This window comes from Mustela nigripes, chromosome 8 (genome assembly GCF_022355385.1).
Source record: "Mustela nigripes isolate SB6536 chromosome 8, MUSNIG.SB6536, whole genome shotgun sequence".
NCBI lineage: Eukaryota > Metazoa > Chordata > Mammalia > Carnivora > Mustelidae > Mustela > Mustela nigripes.
In genome coordinates this window covers 77,635,216-77,653,830 of record NC_081564.1, presented here as the reverse complement: position 1 = coordinate 77,653,830, position 18,615 = coordinate 77,635,216, and the positions used below count along the sequence as shown (strand labels likewise).

The following is an 18,615-nucleotide window of genomic DNA, read 5'->3' as shown; positions in this document are numbered from 1 at the left end:
CATCTTGGTTCTTTCCACAGTTTGGCGACCGTGGCCATTGCTGCTATACACATTGGGGTACAGATGGCCCTTCTTTTCACTACATCTGTATCTTTGGGGTAAATACCCAGGAGTGCAATTGCAGAGTCATAGGAAAGTTCTGTTTTTAATTTCTTGAGGAATCTCCACACTGTTCTCCAAAGAGGCTGCACCAACTTGCATTCCCACCAACAGTGTAAGAGGGTTCCCCTTTCTCCACATCCCCTCCAACACATGTTGTTTCCTGTCTTGCTAATTTTGGCCATTTTAACTGGTGTAAGATGATATCTCAATGTGGTTTTAATTTGAATCTCCCTGATGGCTAGTGATGATGAACAGTTTTTCATGTGTCTGATAGCCATTTGTATGTCTTCATTGGAGAAGTGTCTGTTCATATCTTCTGCCCATTTTTAATATCAAAAAAATTTAAAAAATTTTTTGAATTACACAAGCATGAGGAGAGTTTTAAGGGTTATGGGTATGTTCATTATCTTGACTGTGTTTATTGTACCTTTTAAATCTGTACAGTCTATTATAGACCAGTTATGCCTCAGTAGAGCTTTAAATATGCTATAAAGATATTATTGGGGCATTTCAAAAAAGTTGGGGTGTACAGATGGTAGATGAGATAAAATACTGACATTGAACATACTGAAGTTGACAATTGCTGTCTGTGTGTTCTCAGGAAATAAGCACTGAAATATTTAGGGGTTAAGGGCCACCATGAATGTAATTTATCTTCAAATGGTTCCGAAACAGTATTATGTGATTTTATACACATGCGTGAGTAAGATAGACAAAGGGGTAAGGTAGACATGAGGGGTAAGATAGACAAAGCAAGAACAGGAGAGGCAAGAGGAAAAATGACAAAGCAAACAAATGTTATCATAGATGTATGTGGCTAAAGGATATGTGGGTTTTTGTACCATTATGCTTGCAACTTTTTTCTCAGCTTGAAATTATTTTCAAATAAGTATTAAAAATCTGTATTAAAGTAAGTGCTATCATTTATAAAAATTCCTTACGTAGGACCCAAAATAGGTAACTAAAAGAAAAATTAATTGAACTTAACCAAAATTGGAAAGTACTGCTCTTTGGAAAATACTGAAAAATAAAAAGGAGGGGGAAAAAAGAGTTTTAAAAAAACATGTCCATTAAACACATGAGAAGTTGTTTGACATCACTGGTTATCAGAGAAATGTAAATCAAAACCACAGTAGGTCACAAGTAAGTACCCGCATACAGAAAAAGCAAAATTAAATGGGCTACAGTACCAAATATTTTTGGCAAATATATGGAGCAACTGGGGCTATCAGACATTTCTGGCCTGGAGGACATTATACTAGCTGAAATAAGCAGTCAGAGAAAGACAAATATTGCATGATTCATCCTATGTGAGACACCTAAGAGAGTCAGACTCACAGAAGCAGAAAGTAGAGTGATGGTCGCCAGGGTCTGGTTGGGGAGGAGAAATGGGAGTTGTTGTTCAGCAGCTATAACATCTCAGGTACCCAAGATGAGTAAGTTCTAGACATCTGCTGTACAGTCTACAGTTATCAGTACTGTATTGTGCACTTGAAAATAGATAAAGGGTAGATCTCTCATGTTAAGTGTTCTTACCAGAATTTAAAAAACAAAACAAAACAAAAACAACATATAGCTAAGGAAAATAGCAGTAGAGCAGTTATATACTAAAGTTGATGCTTTGGTATAAAACAAAGTTTGAGACTTGGTTTCTCTAAGAGATTTACATCCATTAATTAGATTTTTAAAGTCAACAAGGATGGCAAACAAATTTTTCTCACATGATCAATCCAACTTCATGTACATCAGAAACAATAATATTAGCCAATAGTTAATGAGTACTGACTGTAGTAGGCACTATTTTGCATCTTTTACACATATTACCTCAATTCTTTTTTCTTCTTTTTTTTTAAAGATTTTATTTATTTGACAGAGATCACAAGTAGGCAGAGAAGCAGGCAGAGAGAGTGGGGGAAGCAGGCTCTCTGCTTCCAGCAGGCTTCTCTGCTCAGCAGAGAGCCCAATGTGGGGCTCAATCCCAGGACACTGAGATCATGACCTGAGCCGAAGGCAGAGGCTTTAACCCACTGAGCCACCCAGGCACCCCTCTTTTTTTCTTTTTTTTTTAAGATTTTATTTGAGAGAGAGAGAGAGCACAGAATGGAGCAGAGGGAGAGGGAGAAGCAGACCTTCCACTGAGCAGGTAACCTGATGGTGGGGCTTGATCTTGGGACCCTGAGATCATTACCTGATCCGAAGGCAGACGCTCAACGACTGAGCCACCCAGGTTCCCCACATTAAACACATAATGTGAAATGTCTAAAAGTTAGCATAAAAATTACATTAAAAGTTAAATTAATCATGTTGACATTTTTAATAATGAGAAAATGGAAAACAACTCCGTGTTTACCAGTGTGGAGGTGATCAGGAAAATTAAGGCATGCCCATTGGATAGAGCATGGTGATGGTACATGATGTGTGGGAAGAGTTTTAAAAAAAAAAAACAAATGTTCATGTATGATAAAGAGAAAATCAATATGTGAAATTGTGAGCCTTTATAAAAATGTAGATTAGATAAAAACTAAGGAATGTAACAGATTTTTCTTTAGGTGGTAAAATCATAAGTAATTTTTCTTTATTTTCCAAACTTACCACAGTGATTATTTAACTTTCCAACTTTTTTTTTTTTTTTTAAGATTTATTCATTTATTTTAGAGAGAGGGAGTACAGAGGTAGGGACAGAGGGCGAGGGAGAGAGATTCTTGAGCAGCTTCTGTGCACGGAGCTTAGAGCCTAACACAGGGCTCAATTCCACAACCCCGAGATCACAGCCTGAGCCGAAACCAAGCCTTTGCCCCCCAGGCACCCTGTGATTGTTTTATTTCTATATTCAGAATACGATTATTAAGATAATGTTTGCTATGTAGTTGAAGCTCCTGTATACTAGAAAAAGCAAAATATTCGGAGAGTTTTGCCTTAGGTTGCATAATAGCATCTACTCAGTAAGGGACTTTTATAATTTGTGGAATATCTTTGATCCTTATTTGACTCTTAAATCTCTCAGGAAAAAAATGGCCCATAATTTGGCCATTTACTTACTTTACATTCTTTTACAAAAAGACGAGTTGAGAGTATTTTGTTGTTTTTAATCTGCAGGGAGATTCACCAACAAAAGTAAATTATAGACTGGCTTGAAAAGCATTCCCATGGACTTGATCTTGGCAGTTAATGGCATACTGTCATACAGTATTATTTAAATGTTTCATGTTGCTTAGTTTTCCTTCTGTAAGTATGTGTAAGTTTATCAAATCTGTGACTATGTCTTCTTGGTGTTCTCTCTTGTACTCCACACAACATTATGTACAGAATATACGCAAGAGCATTTTAATTGAATTTGTGAATATAACTTGCACTTCCATTGGTTCAGGGAACTAAAAGTCTTCCTTTAATGAGTGTATATATATATTTTTAATTTTATTTATTTATTTGACTGACAGAGATCATAAGCAGGCAGAGAGGCAGGCAGAGAGAGAGGAAGGGAAGCAGACTCCCTGCTGAGCAGAGAGCCTGATGTGGGGCTTGATCCCAGGACCCTGGGATCATGATCTGAGCCGAAGGCAGAGGCTTTAACCCACTGAGCCACCCAGGCACTCCTTGAGTGTACATTTTTTGAAACACATGGAATTTAACTACCTTTTCCTTCCTGTAAGTTATTTAAATGGACAAAAATGCATATAATCTGTCAGGACTATCTAGAAGTCTCCTGAGCTGATAACCAAAAGTCCAAAAGAAAGAAAAAAATAATCCTCAGACTTTAAGTAATGTTAAATTCCGGGAGTTTTAATGGTGGTTATATGGACAACCAAGACCACCATGAATTATATTTTCTATTTTATATAGAATTTGATTTGACTGGACCCTGACCCATTTTACAACTCATTTATATATTTGTTTTTGACCCTATATTAGTTTTTATGAGCTTAGTATACACTTAAATTTATTATGAATAGTTTAATGGTATTAATTGGGTATCATACTTGAACTTTCTCTTTTTGTGAGTGTATTTTATCATGTATTTTATTTCAGTATTACCTCATTATTAAATAATGTTTATTGTTGCTATCATAAATGAAAGTGAAGTTGTAAATTAGGTAAAATTTTAAAATATATGTTCAGAGTATATGCAGTCATCAAAATATGTGAAAATATATATAATTTCATTAAGGTTTACCCAAATTTAATTTAATTTTGTTCCCTCTTTCAGTTTTTCTTGAAGACTAGTTACAATGGATATGCTGCTCTTCTTTATTTTGGGATTGCTCGTACATTTTGTGTTCTTCGGCTCCATCTTTGATATTTATTTTACATCTCCTTTGGTTCATGGAATGACTCCTCAGTTTACACCATTACCTCCTCCAGCAAAAAGATTAGTACTGTTTGTTGCTGATGGCCTGCGGGCAGATGCACTTTATGAATTCGATGAAAATGGAAATCCTAGAGCGCCATTTATTAGGTAAGCATGTCAACTGATACAAAGACCTTTCTAGAAAGTGTTATCTTGACACTTTCATCTCATGTTGGACACAGAAGTGATGATGAGAAAGAGAATAGGGCACATATACATCTGCTTTTGTCTTATGGATTAACAAATTTATTTCCTCCTGGGAGTTAGGTATGACTTTAGCTGCTTGGCTTAACTTGTCCTAATTTCCCAAACCTGACTTACAACTCACTATATTATCTTTTTCTTATAAAATAAACTCATTACATTTTTAAAATAATGACAAACATAAATATTAATGAATTGCTAATTATAGTGCTGTTTAACTAAAAATAGAGTTCAACTGAAAACAGACTTATAAAATACATAAAGCCCTTCTAAGTTTATGTCACTGTTAATTGTGATTTCAGATTTTATGAAGTGGCTTTGAAAAGAAGTGTTTAATTTTTTTTTTAAGATTTTATTTATTTATTTGAAACAGAGAGAGAGAGATCACAGGTAGGCAGAGAGGCAGGCAGAGAGAGAGAGGGGAAAGCAGGCTTCCTGCCGAGCAGAGAGCCCAATGCGGGGCTCGATCCCAGGACCCTGAGATCATGACCCGAGCCGAAGGCAGAGGCTTAACCCATGAGCCACCCAGGTGCCCCAAAATGTTTAATTTTTTTAAACTTATGGGGCTCCTACAAATAATTGTTATTTTTCTGATTAGTGACAAGTCCCTCAAAAGCCCTTCTTCATGCTGGTATAGAGAGATTAAAACTCAAATTCAAGTGGAAATTTATCTAAAGTATTCCATTTTCTCCTGTTTTTACCTACCATCATTACTTTTATCCTTTACTGTGTTTGTTTTCTTTATAGTACTTGGCATGAGCAGGTTCTATGCAAACTGGGCCTCTGCTTTGTATACTACTTTATTTCCAGTTCTTAGAACACAGTGGGCAATTAAATATTTGTTGACTGCTAGAAGAATGAATGAACTTGGAATTCTGTTGAATTTCCAGAAATTTGTGGTGGCTCAAAGAAGTGCATACCATATTAAAGGATAAAAGTAATTAAGTGACCAACCCAGGGCAGCGGAAAAATATGAGTAGGAAAATAAGAGCAAACCAGAGTTAAGTTCGGGTCACAAAAATTTGTCACATAATTTCTACAGATAATTTAAAATGGGGGTAATATATTTGGAGGAATTTCTTAGCTGTCACAGAAAGGAGAGAAATATAGTTCATTGCAAATTAAGAACAAAGTATATCGGTTATTAGAGAGAAGGTGAGCTTTCCTGGTAGCACTTACTTCTCCTTTGGCTGGTGGGTAGCAGGCCAAGAGCTTACGTAGTTCATGTGCCTTGTCCTGTATGCCATCATGTTTTTACAATTTCAGGAATCTTCTAGTTTCTTTTAAACCTGTTTGTGAAAGGTTTTATTTGTTCTTCACTTCGGTTTTTTAAAAATATGATCTGAACTGATGAAAACGTTTTTAAACAGAGATATCCAAATTTCTTTTATACCTCCTTCTTCGTGTTGAAGTTCGGTTTTTGTTAAATAACTAAAGAAGTTAAAAAATATTTCTCCATAACAAGTGGTTCACTGTTTTTCAAACTTCTACTTATTATGCATACGTTTTACCAAAATTGATTTTAGGATGAGGTAAGTCAGTAATATAGAGTATCTAAACCAGTACTCACAGTTACCCTTTGGCGTGGGCAAGCATCACCCCCAGAAGCTGTTACTGATGTAGTCATTGTTTGATAGCTTGTTGCTCTACTGCTTTCTCATGTGCCTTGGCATTGCTAGTCAGCCCTCTGCTTTCATTGCAAAGGATACGGATACATTTTAGCAAAAGAATGCTTTTGCCTGTTTTAGTCTCAAATTTAGGAATATAATTTAACTCCTATTTAGGAGTCTAGCTGTTTCCCCATCTTTAATTTTTTTATTTTGAGAATTTTTCAACACAGAAATTGAAAGGATTATATATATGATGAAACCTGTATACCTTATTCTAGATTGAACAATTTTTGTTTTCATATTTGTATCCACTCTCTCAATACACATGCACACTTACACACACATGCTTAAATTTTTAATTATTCTTTTTCTGACTAATTTGAAAGAAAGATCTCATGACACTTGACCACTGAACACTTAAGCATGTATCACGTAAAAATAAGGACTTTTCTCCTAGAGGACTGCAATACCCATCACACCCGGTAAAATTTGACATTTATAGAACAATATTGTGTATGTCAGTTTTTTCTCATGTAACAAACTATCTGAATACTTTGTGGCTTCATACAAAAATCATGTATTTTGACTCATAGTTCAGTGTTGTGGCCAGATGGTTCTTTGTCTCACCTAAGCTCATTTATGCTGCTGAATCTAGCTAGTTGGAGGGCTGGGACTGGGCTCACCTGGGATCAGAAAGATTCCTCACCTTGTTAAATTGTGACTCACTGTTTGTTTTTGATTCCTTCTGTAATAATCTTGTTTTTCTAACACTCTAATAGGATTTAATCAAAGTCTGTGCTATTGATCTATAATATCTTTTAGGAATATCATAATGCATGAAGGCAGCTGGGGCATATCTCATACACGCGTGCCAACTGAGTCTCGGCCAGGTCACGTAGCCCTGATAGCTGGGTTTTATGAAGATGTCAGTGCAGTTGCCAAAGGTATTATCTATGTGGACGACTTTATTATATGATAAACATATTGCATATATACTGCTTCTTTAACACTGAATTATGACACAAAGTGAAGTGTGTTTTGGCATACTTTTGGCAAGTATTTTAGCTTGCTTGAGTTTATGAGTAACATAAACACATGCTGGTGTTGATTCAAGAATTAAGCTTTGGTCTTTTATCATTCTGTGCTACTGAAACAATCTGGATAGATCCATGGTTTTCCTCAATGTTAACTCTCAAAAGTTCAAAAGCGATTCTTTGGTTTAGTAAGAAGTAAATTATCTATTGTAAGCCTTTTAAAAAAAGGTATAATTCATATAACATAAAATCTCTTACTAGTTTTGCATTTGTTCTGTAATTAATTCTCATTATTACTATTTGAAGAATACTTCTTTAGGGGCTATAGTAATACTTCACCATATATATGTTACTGTTGTTACTATTTGCTTTTTTTTTTTTTTCAATGATCTGAAGGATGGAAGGAAAATCCTGTAGGATTTGATTCTCTTATTAATGAAAGCAAGTACACATGGAGCTGGGGAAGCCCAGATATCTTGACTATGTTTGCCAAAGGTAAGAGTCATTGATTATATTTTCTTAGATGGTAATGTAATAAACCAGTATGGTAATTTTTGTGTATTGCCTACTCTATTTTACTGATTTTTGAGATACTTGTTTTTACATATTTAACATCTCTGACATAGGAACATATATTACAATGGATAGACATGTCTGTTTGATTTTTTCTTTTAGTTGTACTTGAAATATTGGCACATCATATAGTTGTTGGTATCTTAAATTCAATGAAGTGGTATATGGCTCTCACATTTAACCACTTATAATCCTGGACAAGTTAGCTGATATCTCAGAACTTCAGTTTGCCTTTTGTAAAATGTGATGATAATAATAATTTCTATCTCATAGGTTTGTTTTTAGGCAAATTGGTTAATTCCTGTGGAATATTTAGCTGTGTGCTTATCATGTAATTTTTCATTATGATGATGGTTTTGAAGTCTGGTTCATTTTACTTTGATGATTTATGAAGTTTGTAGATATTCACAAAGATTTAAATGCTATAACTTATAATTCCTATTTTCATATATTCAAGATAATGCCGTTGGATTTGTTCTGTTTGTTTCTGTGCACTGATTACAAAATTCATTAATATTATTTTTCTGAAATTATCGGATTCCACTTGAAGTTTGTGTCATTAAATGCTTTTTAGTGAGAGTAGAATGACTGGTCATTTCACTTGATAAAAAGGTTTTGTAACATTATACTTAGCCATAGGTCCTAATAATTGGCATTATTGAATATTATTGTATGTCCTGAAAGCAAAATATATATTCAGAATTTTACATATGATATTCATAGAACATAATTGTATAGGTCATGGTAAAAAAAACCTCAAACTAGGGGCGCCTGGATGGCTCAGTGTGTTAAGCCTCTGCCTTTGGCTAAGGTCATGATCCCAGGGTCCTGAGATCAAGCCCCGCATCAGGCTCTCTGCTCTGTGGGGAGCCTGCTTCCTCCTTTCTCTCTGCCTGCTTCTCTGTCTACTTGTGAGCGCTGTCTGTCAAATAAATAAATAAAATCTTTAAAAACAAACAAACAAAAAAACCTCAAACTATTTGTCATACACACACATACACACAAACACACACATACACACACTCCTTTCTTTGGAAAAGAAAGCTTTTGGGGGGACTGGTGGTGGTGAGGGTGGATTAAGCTGCTATGATTCACCAAGCTTACTTTCTTGCTTCTGACTGTAGCTGATAAGATGTAAGACTAACACCTGAATCAGAAACAATCCCATAGGAATGTTCCGTTTATGGTAACCAACAAACTCACTCAGAACTGTACTTAGGATGTGGGAAGTGGAATGACTGAGGGGTGGTTGTGTCATTGGAACTGCTATTGCTATTATAAGAGATCGTTACTACTTTATTATATCTCTTCCTCGTGACCTGTAAGAGCCTATCTCAGGAATTCACCAAGTTGATTAGATTCTTAATTAAATCTTCTAAGTGTGTAAGATTAATATATTTGTTGACCCCTTCAAAGAATTTAACAATGGATAATATTTATTCCCTTATATTGAGAAAAATACACATTTTATGAATAAGATAAGGGAAATTTTTGAATTTTCTTCTTGCTTTACAAAGTACCAAATGACTTCATCTATTTTAGGTTGTAGTGTTCCAAGACAGACAAATTTGTGAAGAGTTTAATCTGTACAGGGAGACAGACTTTGGTATTTAATTTTGTGGTGTTGTGTATTAGCACTGTGACTTTGACTAAATTAATTAATTTATTTGTAGTGTATCTTTAAAATTAAGAGTGTTACTGTGAGAACAAAAAACAACAGCATGTGAAAGTACAAGTCATGGGGGCGCCTGGGTGACTCACTGGGTTAAGCCTCTGCCTTCGGCTCAGGTCGTGATCTCAGGGTCCTGGAATCGAGCCCCGCATTGGGCTCTCTGCTCATCGGGGAGTCTGCTCTCTCCAACCCCCTGCCTGCCTGCCTCTCGGCCTACTTTTGATCTCTCTCTGTCAAATAAATAAATAAAATCTTAAAAAAAAAAGTATAAGTCATAGTCCATGGCACATGAAATAAAATGTTCATTATTCCTCTTTTTTCTTCCCCATTATAATTTTGTTATAATTGTTAAAAAAAATTTTCCCCAAATTTCCTTTTCAGGTGTTGGTGGAGACCATATTTATACATATAGCTATGATGCTGAGAGTGAGGATTTTGGTGCCCATGATGTAACAAAACTAGATACTTGGGTTTTTGATCATGTGAAGGTGAGTGCTATTGAGCTGATCATCTCCAGTTCATGTATTTGTACCCAAAGTACTAGACACTGATTTGTTTTAAGTACATCTTAATTTTTTCCTACTTGCTTAAATATGAAAGTTCTGTATTTGTAGCATACTATTTTAAAAAGACTAGATTCTAAGAAATTACACATTCTACAATAAACAGTTAATGGAAGTTTTTAAAAAAAGAATTTGAAAAAATAACTTTTTTAAACTCCATGTTTCTGACAATTAAATGCGCTCCATAGATTGGAATTCAGGCAACTTGTATTTCATTCCTATTTGCCGAATAATCCTAGGTAAACCTTGATCATTCTTTGACCATACAATAGTCTTTTATAGTGGTAAGATCATGTAAGATGTATAAAAAAAAACTGCTTTTGAAAATGCTAATCAAATGTAATGCACCGAAAACAGGATTTTTAAAAAATTATACTTTAGAGAAAGATAAAAACAAATTAGCAAATTAGTCATCACAAAATATCCATGAGTTTCTCTAAGAAATAATTACCACAATTTTCACCAGGAATCCAATAGAATTAACATTTTGAAAAATTGTTTGAAAATCTCACTTGTGGATAATGGCTTCCTTTCTTCCTGTCCATTGTTTCTCATTTACATATTACAACTTACAAGTTGTCTGTTGTAAGGAACATTCATTGATTGACCTTAATGGTTCTTCTTTTTACCAGTAGTGTCTTTGGAACTGACATTGTGGACTTCTCCATGATAGAGTCATTTTTGTTAGTTTGTTTGTAAATATATTCCTCAGTGTATGTCTGCTTTTTTCTTTGTACTTACTTAGCAGGAATTAAGTGTTCAATACATTCTTTGATAAACCCTATTTCCTTCATCAAGATCTTTCTTCCTGAAATATTTCTTTTTTCATTTAACCTATACTTTTGTCAACAGGGAACACTTGAAGTTAAATAAAATCTCTTTAAGAAAATAATTGACAGGGGCGCTTGGGTGGCTCAGTGGGTTGAGCCTCTGCCTTTGGCTCGGGTCATGATCCCAGGGTCCTGGGATCCAGTGGGCATTGGTCTCTCTGCTCTGCTTCTTCCTCTCTCTCTCTGCCTGCGTCTCTGCCTACTTGTGATCTCTCTCTCTCTCTCTGTCAAATAAATAAAATATTTTTTTAAAAAAAGAAAACAGTTGACAAATTTTACTTTGCTAATTATCGCTTCTTAATATCATCTACTTATGTTAGCATCCCTGAAAGATATTTGGCTGCAATTTCATATACACAGCTTAAAATGCTCCAGGTTCATGGATTTGATTCCTTGTGTATGGGCAGATACAGCTTATGGCTGGTCTGATTTTATGTCTTCTTTCCTTTCTTTATCTCAATACTGCTAGTCATCGGAAAAAATGACTTCATAAAATATGGTTTATATGTATAGTAATAACAGTAACACAAAATCATCAGCAGTGAGAAATGAGAAATGGTATGAAGCAAAAATACAGGGACTAAGAATATACCTTTAGAAAATTGCTTTCTAGACAGTTAGGAGAAGGCTTTTCTGAGAGTTTTGAGGTGGTCTCAGAAGTATAGGAGACAAAGTTGGATGGACCTGAATTGACCATGAAAAAAGAATATTTCAAGTGAACAGCAATATATGTAAATCTTGGGCACTGAAGGACGAGCCAGCATAATAGATTTGAGTAACTGAAGGAAGTTAAGTTGGCAGGTGTACTCACTGGGAGCAAGATCTGAGGGGAGGCTAGACAGGGAGTCAGGGGTCTTACCTGGGCTTATGCCTGGGCCGGAGATTCATGCTTGATCCACGCAAAACAAATCCATGTAAATGTCTACTCTTTTTTTTTTTTTTTAATGTGGTAAAATACCTATCACATAAAATTTGCCATTTTAACCATTTTTAAGCAGACAGGTTCAATAGTGTTAAGTATATTCACATCACCGTGCATCCAATCTCCAGAACTTTTTCATCTTGCAAGACTGAAAGTCTGTGGTCAGTAAACAAATCCGCATTCCCCACCCCACCCCAGCCTCTGGCAACTACTATTCTACTTTGTTTCTTTGCAGTTGTACCTATATATCTATGTTTTGTATCTAGATAGCTCGTACAAATGCAACCAAGCTGTGTTTTCCCTTTGTGAGTGGCTTATTTCACTTAGGGTCATGTCCTTAAGCTTCATTGGTGTTGAATCTATTTGCTTTTTAAAACTGTGCAGGGGCGGCTGCACGACCCAGTCACGTAAGCATCTGCCTTGGCTTGGTTCATGATCCCGGGGTCCTGGGGTGGAGCCCCTCTGCAGGGAGTCTGCTGCTCGCTCTGTCTCTCCCCTTTGGCTTGTACTCTCTCACTCACACACTCGGTCTCAAACAAATAAAGAAAAATCTTTAAAAATAAATGAAAAAAAGAAAACGCTCTTTATTAAGCCTTCCGTGACTTCCTTTTGCTTCACTTTGCTTCCCGCTAGACTTAGATAACCCTCTTCTGTATTCCCTTGATACCTCTATCTTAACTACTTTATTATGCCGCAGCATTGGGCCAATTTCCAGTTCTATATACATCTTGTTGGTAGAGATACTGACTTTTCCTCATTGTTAACTCAGTTCTTTTTTTTTCCCCCAAAGATTTTATTTATTTATTTGACAGAGATCACAAGTAGGCAGAGAGGCAGGCAGAGGGGGTGGGGAAGCAGACTCCCCGCTGAGCAGAGAGCCCATGCCAGGCTGGATTCCAAGACCCTGAGATCGTGACCTGAGCCGAAGGCAGAGGCTTAACCCACTGAGCCCCCCAGGCGTGCTGTTAACTCAGTTCTTGTCAAGGCATTGTCTAGTACAGAGATAAAAGTATTAGCTTAGATTAGGTTAAGTTCTGTGTAATAAGGGAAAAAATTCGGCTTAAAAGTTTACTTTTATCTTAGTAAAGATAATGCTCGAAGTAGGCAGCCCAAGATTGTCGCAGTACATGACTATTGTAATGGTTCCACAGTGTCATTAAGACAGGTCTCTTGAATTTCTCCTCTGTCCGCTGAGCTTGAGTTTTATCTTCAAGAGATGCCATTATTTCAGTGTTTTAGGACAACGTGCAAGGAATCAGAAAGGACCTTCTTTCCTACTAACTTTTATGAAGAGCCTTAGGTCTTCATAGTCTTTTGACTGAAATAGTTGATTTATATCTCATTGGCCACAACCACTAAGGCACATCTAGCTGTATGAGAGGATGGGAGATAGGTAAATTATAAGGTTGAGCATTGGCACGCCTCGTGAAATCACAGGTTTTTACTCAGAAAAAGAGAGTGCAGGTTGGGAGAGTCATCTAGTAGTCTCCCTTGATGCATAACAAATATTTGTTGAGTGTAGAAATGAATGAGTGCCTTTCCAAGGTGATGAGGGAAAGTGGGGACTGATGCTCACTAGCCAACTAAATACAGAAGGGAAAGTAGCTTCAGGTATATTTCACCTCTTGTGTCCAAAAGACTAACTTTTAAAAAGCCAATAGGAATCTAACTAGTTGAGCTCTACAAGATTTAGTATTTCATAGCTTCCCAAGTCTTGTGTCCATATATGAATGAACAGCACTTCTTACACCCTGGAATATTTTTTTTTTTTTTTACCAGTCGTGGAACAAATTCTAACTTAAGTTGCTAGGTTTGGGGGGGCTTTTGTCAGCTTTCAATTATATCATTAGAATTTAACTCCTTTCTTTTGAAGAACTTGCCACTTCTATCTTGATTGAAGACTTCTTAGGGGGGACACCTGGGTGCCTCAGTCAGTTAAGCGACTGCCTTTGGCTCAGGTCATGATCCCAGCGTCTTGGGATCAAGTCCCACATCGGGGCTCCTTGCTTGGCAGGGAGCCTGCTTCTCCCTCTGCCCCTGCCTGCCATTCTGTCTACCTGTGCTCTCTCTCTCTCGCTCTCTCTCTCTCTGAAAATAAATAAATAAAATCTTTAAAACAAAACAAAACAAAAAACTTAGGGGCTAAGTAGAATGTATATGAAAACTAGGGCTTGGTTTTATGCATTTAAGGAGGGTGGTAGCAGGTTACATATTGTGTTTTTTAATTTACTTCTATTTTTGAATAGCAGGCTTCTCTAATGGCACCATTTGTATTTTTTAATATTTGTAATAATGAAGTTATTTCAAGAAGTACTTCAGACTTGTATTGGACAATTAAATAGCTCTTGTTAAAGTTACTATCTAATATATGGTTAGAGACATTTATATGAACAATAATTATGTATCTTGGCCTAGCCTGTTGACTTATCTAAAATAATTTGAAAGTATTCCCCCAGGTACTTGTTTACATGTTCATGTGTATGTAAGTAGCAATTTAATCCTCTGTCTTAGGATGTTTTGATTCCAGCTTGTCATTATGAAATTAATATAGTAATTTTTGACCCATATTTTATTAAGTTAGGGCATTTTTCTGTCATACAGTGTGAAGAACAAATTCTAGTCTTGGGAGGCGGAGAGTGTTCGGAAGCTAATCACAGTGTCCCGAGTGAGCAGTTATGGTTGGACTCGTTGGACTATGGTGGTAGTCTAGACAGGATAGCAAGAAGTAGTCCAGCTCTGAAAACATTTAAAAATGATAAAATGTTCCTAAAATGTTGTCTCTAGTACTGTTTTGCTTGGCTCTTGTCAAAATATTTCTTCAACCTGCTGTATTTTATTTGGTGCTTATGAAATCTTCATGAAATCAAGATCCCCCTTCTATAACCTTTCCTTGGCCCGCTTCTAGCCCAGAAAATAGCTCACTCCTTATTCAGATGTTGCTGTCTGAACCGACAATAAGAACTTTGTATTGGTAGGTCCTGAGGACAAATTTACACAAAATAAGATAGTTTAATTTTATTGTTATATATAAATGTAATTAAATGTTTTTATCAGAATTATTTTTTAAATAAAACAAATGAACTAAATTTCTTTAACTCATTTGTTACATATAGGAATTCTTTCATGCTGCCAGAAACAACCAATCTTTGTTTTCTAAAGTAAATGAAGAAAAAATAGTCTTTTTCTTACATTTGTTAGGAATAGATACAAATGGACATGCTCATCGGCCAACATCAAGGTAATTTTAATGCTGTGTTTAATTTTGTGTTTTTGAGGGACTTAGTTATTCTGTTTAAACTTTTAAAGTACTATAATTTGGGGGTGCACCTAGGTGGCTCAGTTGGTTAGGCATCTATCTGCCTTTGGCTCAGGTCATGATCCTGGGGTTCTGGGATCAGCCCCACATCGGGGTTCCTGCTCAGTGGGGAGCCTACTTCCTCTCCCTCTTCCTCTGCCTGCTGCTCCCCTGCATATGCTCTCTCTCTCTCTCTGGGTCAAATAAATAAATAAATAAATTTTTAAAAAAGTATTACAATATTTTGTAGTTATCACGTTACTTATATTCCATATTCTTGATTTATCAAGACAGGAGAAAAGCTATATGTTTTAGAAATATTTAAGGAAAACCTGAGGGGGAGAAAGCATTTATATGGTGTTAATATTTATATCCTGAAAAGATGTAATTAGCTATTCTTTGTGTGTTCCATTTAATCAGTATTGTATCTAGCAAATGTATAAAGTTTTGTGTACTATATTTCAGTAGCACTCCGGTATAGAACAACAAATATTTTTCTCAGTTTTGCAGACCATAAGAGGAAGAATCCATGTTATACTTCTATTCTCTACTTAGAATTTGGTTTAGCTAAATCTAACTGTAACTCTAAAGCCTATTGACTAGCTGCCAGGAATGAATACCTCATGCTCCCCTTCTTCAACATGATGGACTGTCGTAAGTGATAGAGTTCATACCAAAGCAGCCTGTTCAACTGAATGGAGTGCTTAAATATAGTTTATTTACCATGTTATGTTAACGTCTATGTCACAAACACTCTAAGGGACGGAAACATTTTATACTTGAAACAGTGATACTTACCTATTAATACAACAAGAACAATATAGATTGCATTATAAGAGACATGAACTTGTAAGTCATGATACATTTGAGATGTAAGAAGTATTCATTAAAATATATTTGCTAGTATAGGGGGGTATTCTTTTAAAGTATTTCTGAAGTCTATTTCATATTCTTTTGCTTCTTTAAAAGGAGAGAATAGGGGTGCCTGGGTGGCTCAGTGGATTAAGCCTCTGCCTTCAGCTCAGGTCATGATCTCAGGGTCCTGGGATTGAGTCCTGCATCGGGCTCTGTTTGGCAGAGAGCCTGCTTCCTCCTCTCTCTCTGCCTGCCTCTCTGCTAACTTGTGATCTCTGTCAAATAAATAAAATCTTCAAAAAAAAAAAAAAAAAGAGAATAGTATTTTTAACAATCTTAAGAGCTCTGATTTTAAACTACTAATGATGAAGTCTAAGAGTATTTTAGGAGGGACTCCCAGTGGCTCAGTCAGTTAAATGTCTGCCTTCAGCTCAGGTCATGATCCCGGGATCCTGGGATCGAGTCCCACATTGGGCTCCCTGCTCAGGCAGGAGTCTACTTCTCCCTCTGTCTGCTGCTCCTCCTGCTTGTGTGCGTGCTCGCTCTCTCCCTCTCATTCTCTTACAAATAAATGAATAAAGTTTTTAAAAAAAGTGTTTTGGGAGTGATGTACTCTATGTTGACTAATTGATGAATTTAAATAAAAAATTTTTAAAAAATTAAATATCTTAGGAGTTACCAACTTTAGGTGTAATTAGTTGATGTTGATGAAATTTGAGTTTTCCAAATTATTGTAATTTAATTTGTTCTTCTTTTTCTTTTTAAACAGGGAGTATAAGGACAACATTAAAGTAGTTGATGATGGAATAAAAGAAATTGTGTCCATGCTCGAACATTTTTATGGAAATGATGGGAAAACTGCATTTATCTTTACCTCTGACCATGGGATGACAGACTGGGGTTAGTCTGTCTTTAAACAACATGTACTTTATGATTAAAGTAGTGGTAAATATAGCTTGCAGGTATCTTGTAATGTTGAAAAAGATTAGATGTCTTAGTGTATGCAAAGTGTCTAGCACACAGTTGTCTGCTTAATATATTAATGTAAAAAAACTGGTCTTATGTAAGGAATCTTTCTTTTAGCTACAAAAGGAATATATTCTCATTTAAATGAGAAATTAGAGGACAGTGTGGAGAAGAAAACAAAAAGTATCTATCCTATCATTTACCTTACTAGAGTTAACTATAAGTGACGGCAAACAGGGTGAGGTTAAAGTAGTATCACCAGGGACTCTAGGGCTACTGAAAGTCTCCCCTAGATGAGCTTGTCCCTGTGAGATTCCCAAGGCAAACACAGTGTATGCACAGAGAACACAATAAGGCAAGAAGAGGTATGGGTCCCCAAATCACAGTACAGGATTCTAGCAAGCTGGTACCACTCTATAATGGCCGTTTGGCTTACACCAACCAGAATGGCCTGGAATAATCTCATCAAAGAGGTTTTGCCATCCTCTCCAGAACAGATCTGGCCTTGACTGACTGCTCGCCCTACACAGAGCTGCTCTAGTGGCATCTCCTCCAAGTCTTATCATGAATATTCTTCTTCTGCTATCAACCAACCAACAGATACTCTTTTTGTTGGGTTTTTTTTTTTTTTTGCCTGTTCGTTGTGGATGCTCTGACTTGCTTTGGGAATAGTTTAAAACTAACTAATGAAGAGTTGTAAGCATTTGGGAGTGTAGCGGCTAGAAGTAGAATCACATATGGATCAACTCTTTAAAATTAAGTATTTAAAAAAATATTTAGTTGTAAGTTAGTTCTTGCTTGTCTTCTTACTCTTGGAGTGTTATTTGTAGGTTTCCATGGCGCTGGTCATCCTTCAGAGACTTTAACTCCATTTGTCACTTGGGGAGCTGGAATCAAGTATCCCCAAAAAGTATCAGTGCAGAAATTTGATGATGCATTTTTGAAAGGTATAGACATTTATCTTTATTGTTTTTATAAATATAACAATTTAAAATAAAACCAAAGTTTAACTTTAAAAGATTACTTTTCAAGTTATATAAAAAATGTTTTTGAACACTTTTTGGTAATATATCTTAAAATCATTAAATCAAGACATGGTCTCTCATCATTTGTTTTGATGACTAATGAAATTTCTGAATTTATACGTAGGAAAATAGGGAAATGAGATATCTCTGAAGGTGATTTTAATAATAACTCACTATAGTATTTTAACATTTGGATTAGTGACAAGTTTTAAGTATTTTGCAAGCAACTGCCATTTGAGAACAAAGAAAGGCTTGGGTTGACTAACAGACTATCGATCATGTTAATTACTCCCTGGAGCAGGACTATCATTAGTTGTAGTCACGCTGGCAGCTGTTATCATTGTGCGGTTTACTTCCATCTTCCCTTCCTTTTGATGTTTTGAAACAATTGTCTGCAAATGAGCATTTTGAAAGTTTAATAAATCATCACAGAACGCGTCCAAATATTTATTTTAAAGCTATTCTTTTAAAATTCTAGTTTTAAAAATATACAGCTCTGCCTGTTTAAGTGCCCTTTTTATTCATAGTTGGCTTAAAATAGATTTTCCCAGTACTTCAGTTTGACATTATGCCTTGATCTCTCTTAATAATGAAACTATTATTTTTTTTTTTAAGTCTT

General features: G+C 35.8%; 1 protein-coding gene across 5 annotated transcripts in view; it reads left to right on the top strand.

Moving 5' to 3' along the window:
- Nucleotides 1-18,615, top strand: part of PIGN (phosphatidylinositol glycan anchor biosynthesis class N) — a 103,054-nt gene that overhangs the window by 12,707 nt on the left and 71,732 nt on the right. For 3 of the 5 annotated variants that reach the window (XM_059409770.1, XM_059409771.1, XM_059409767.1), the window contains 7 exons: nt 4,307-4,555; nt 7,084-7,205; nt 7,692-7,790; nt 9,922-10,028; nt 14,969-15,093; nt 16,775-16,905; nt 17,802-17,918. In XM_059409770.1, the coding sequence (XP_059265753.1) occupies nt 4,329-4,555; nt 7,084-7,205; nt 7,692-7,790; nt 9,922-10,028; nt 14,969-15,093; nt 16,775-16,905; nt 17,802-17,918 (928 nt within the window). In that variant the 5' untranslated portion in view covers nt 4,307-4,328. Of the gene's footprint in view, nt 1-2,220; nt 2,246-3,198; nt 3,328-4,306; nt 4,556-7,083; nt 7,206-7,691; nt 7,791-9,921; nt 10,029-14,968; nt 15,094-16,774; nt 16,906-17,801; nt 17,919-18,615 lie in introns of those variants that run through there. The other 2 variants (XM_059409769.1, XM_059409772.1) reach the window with 2 other exon arrangements.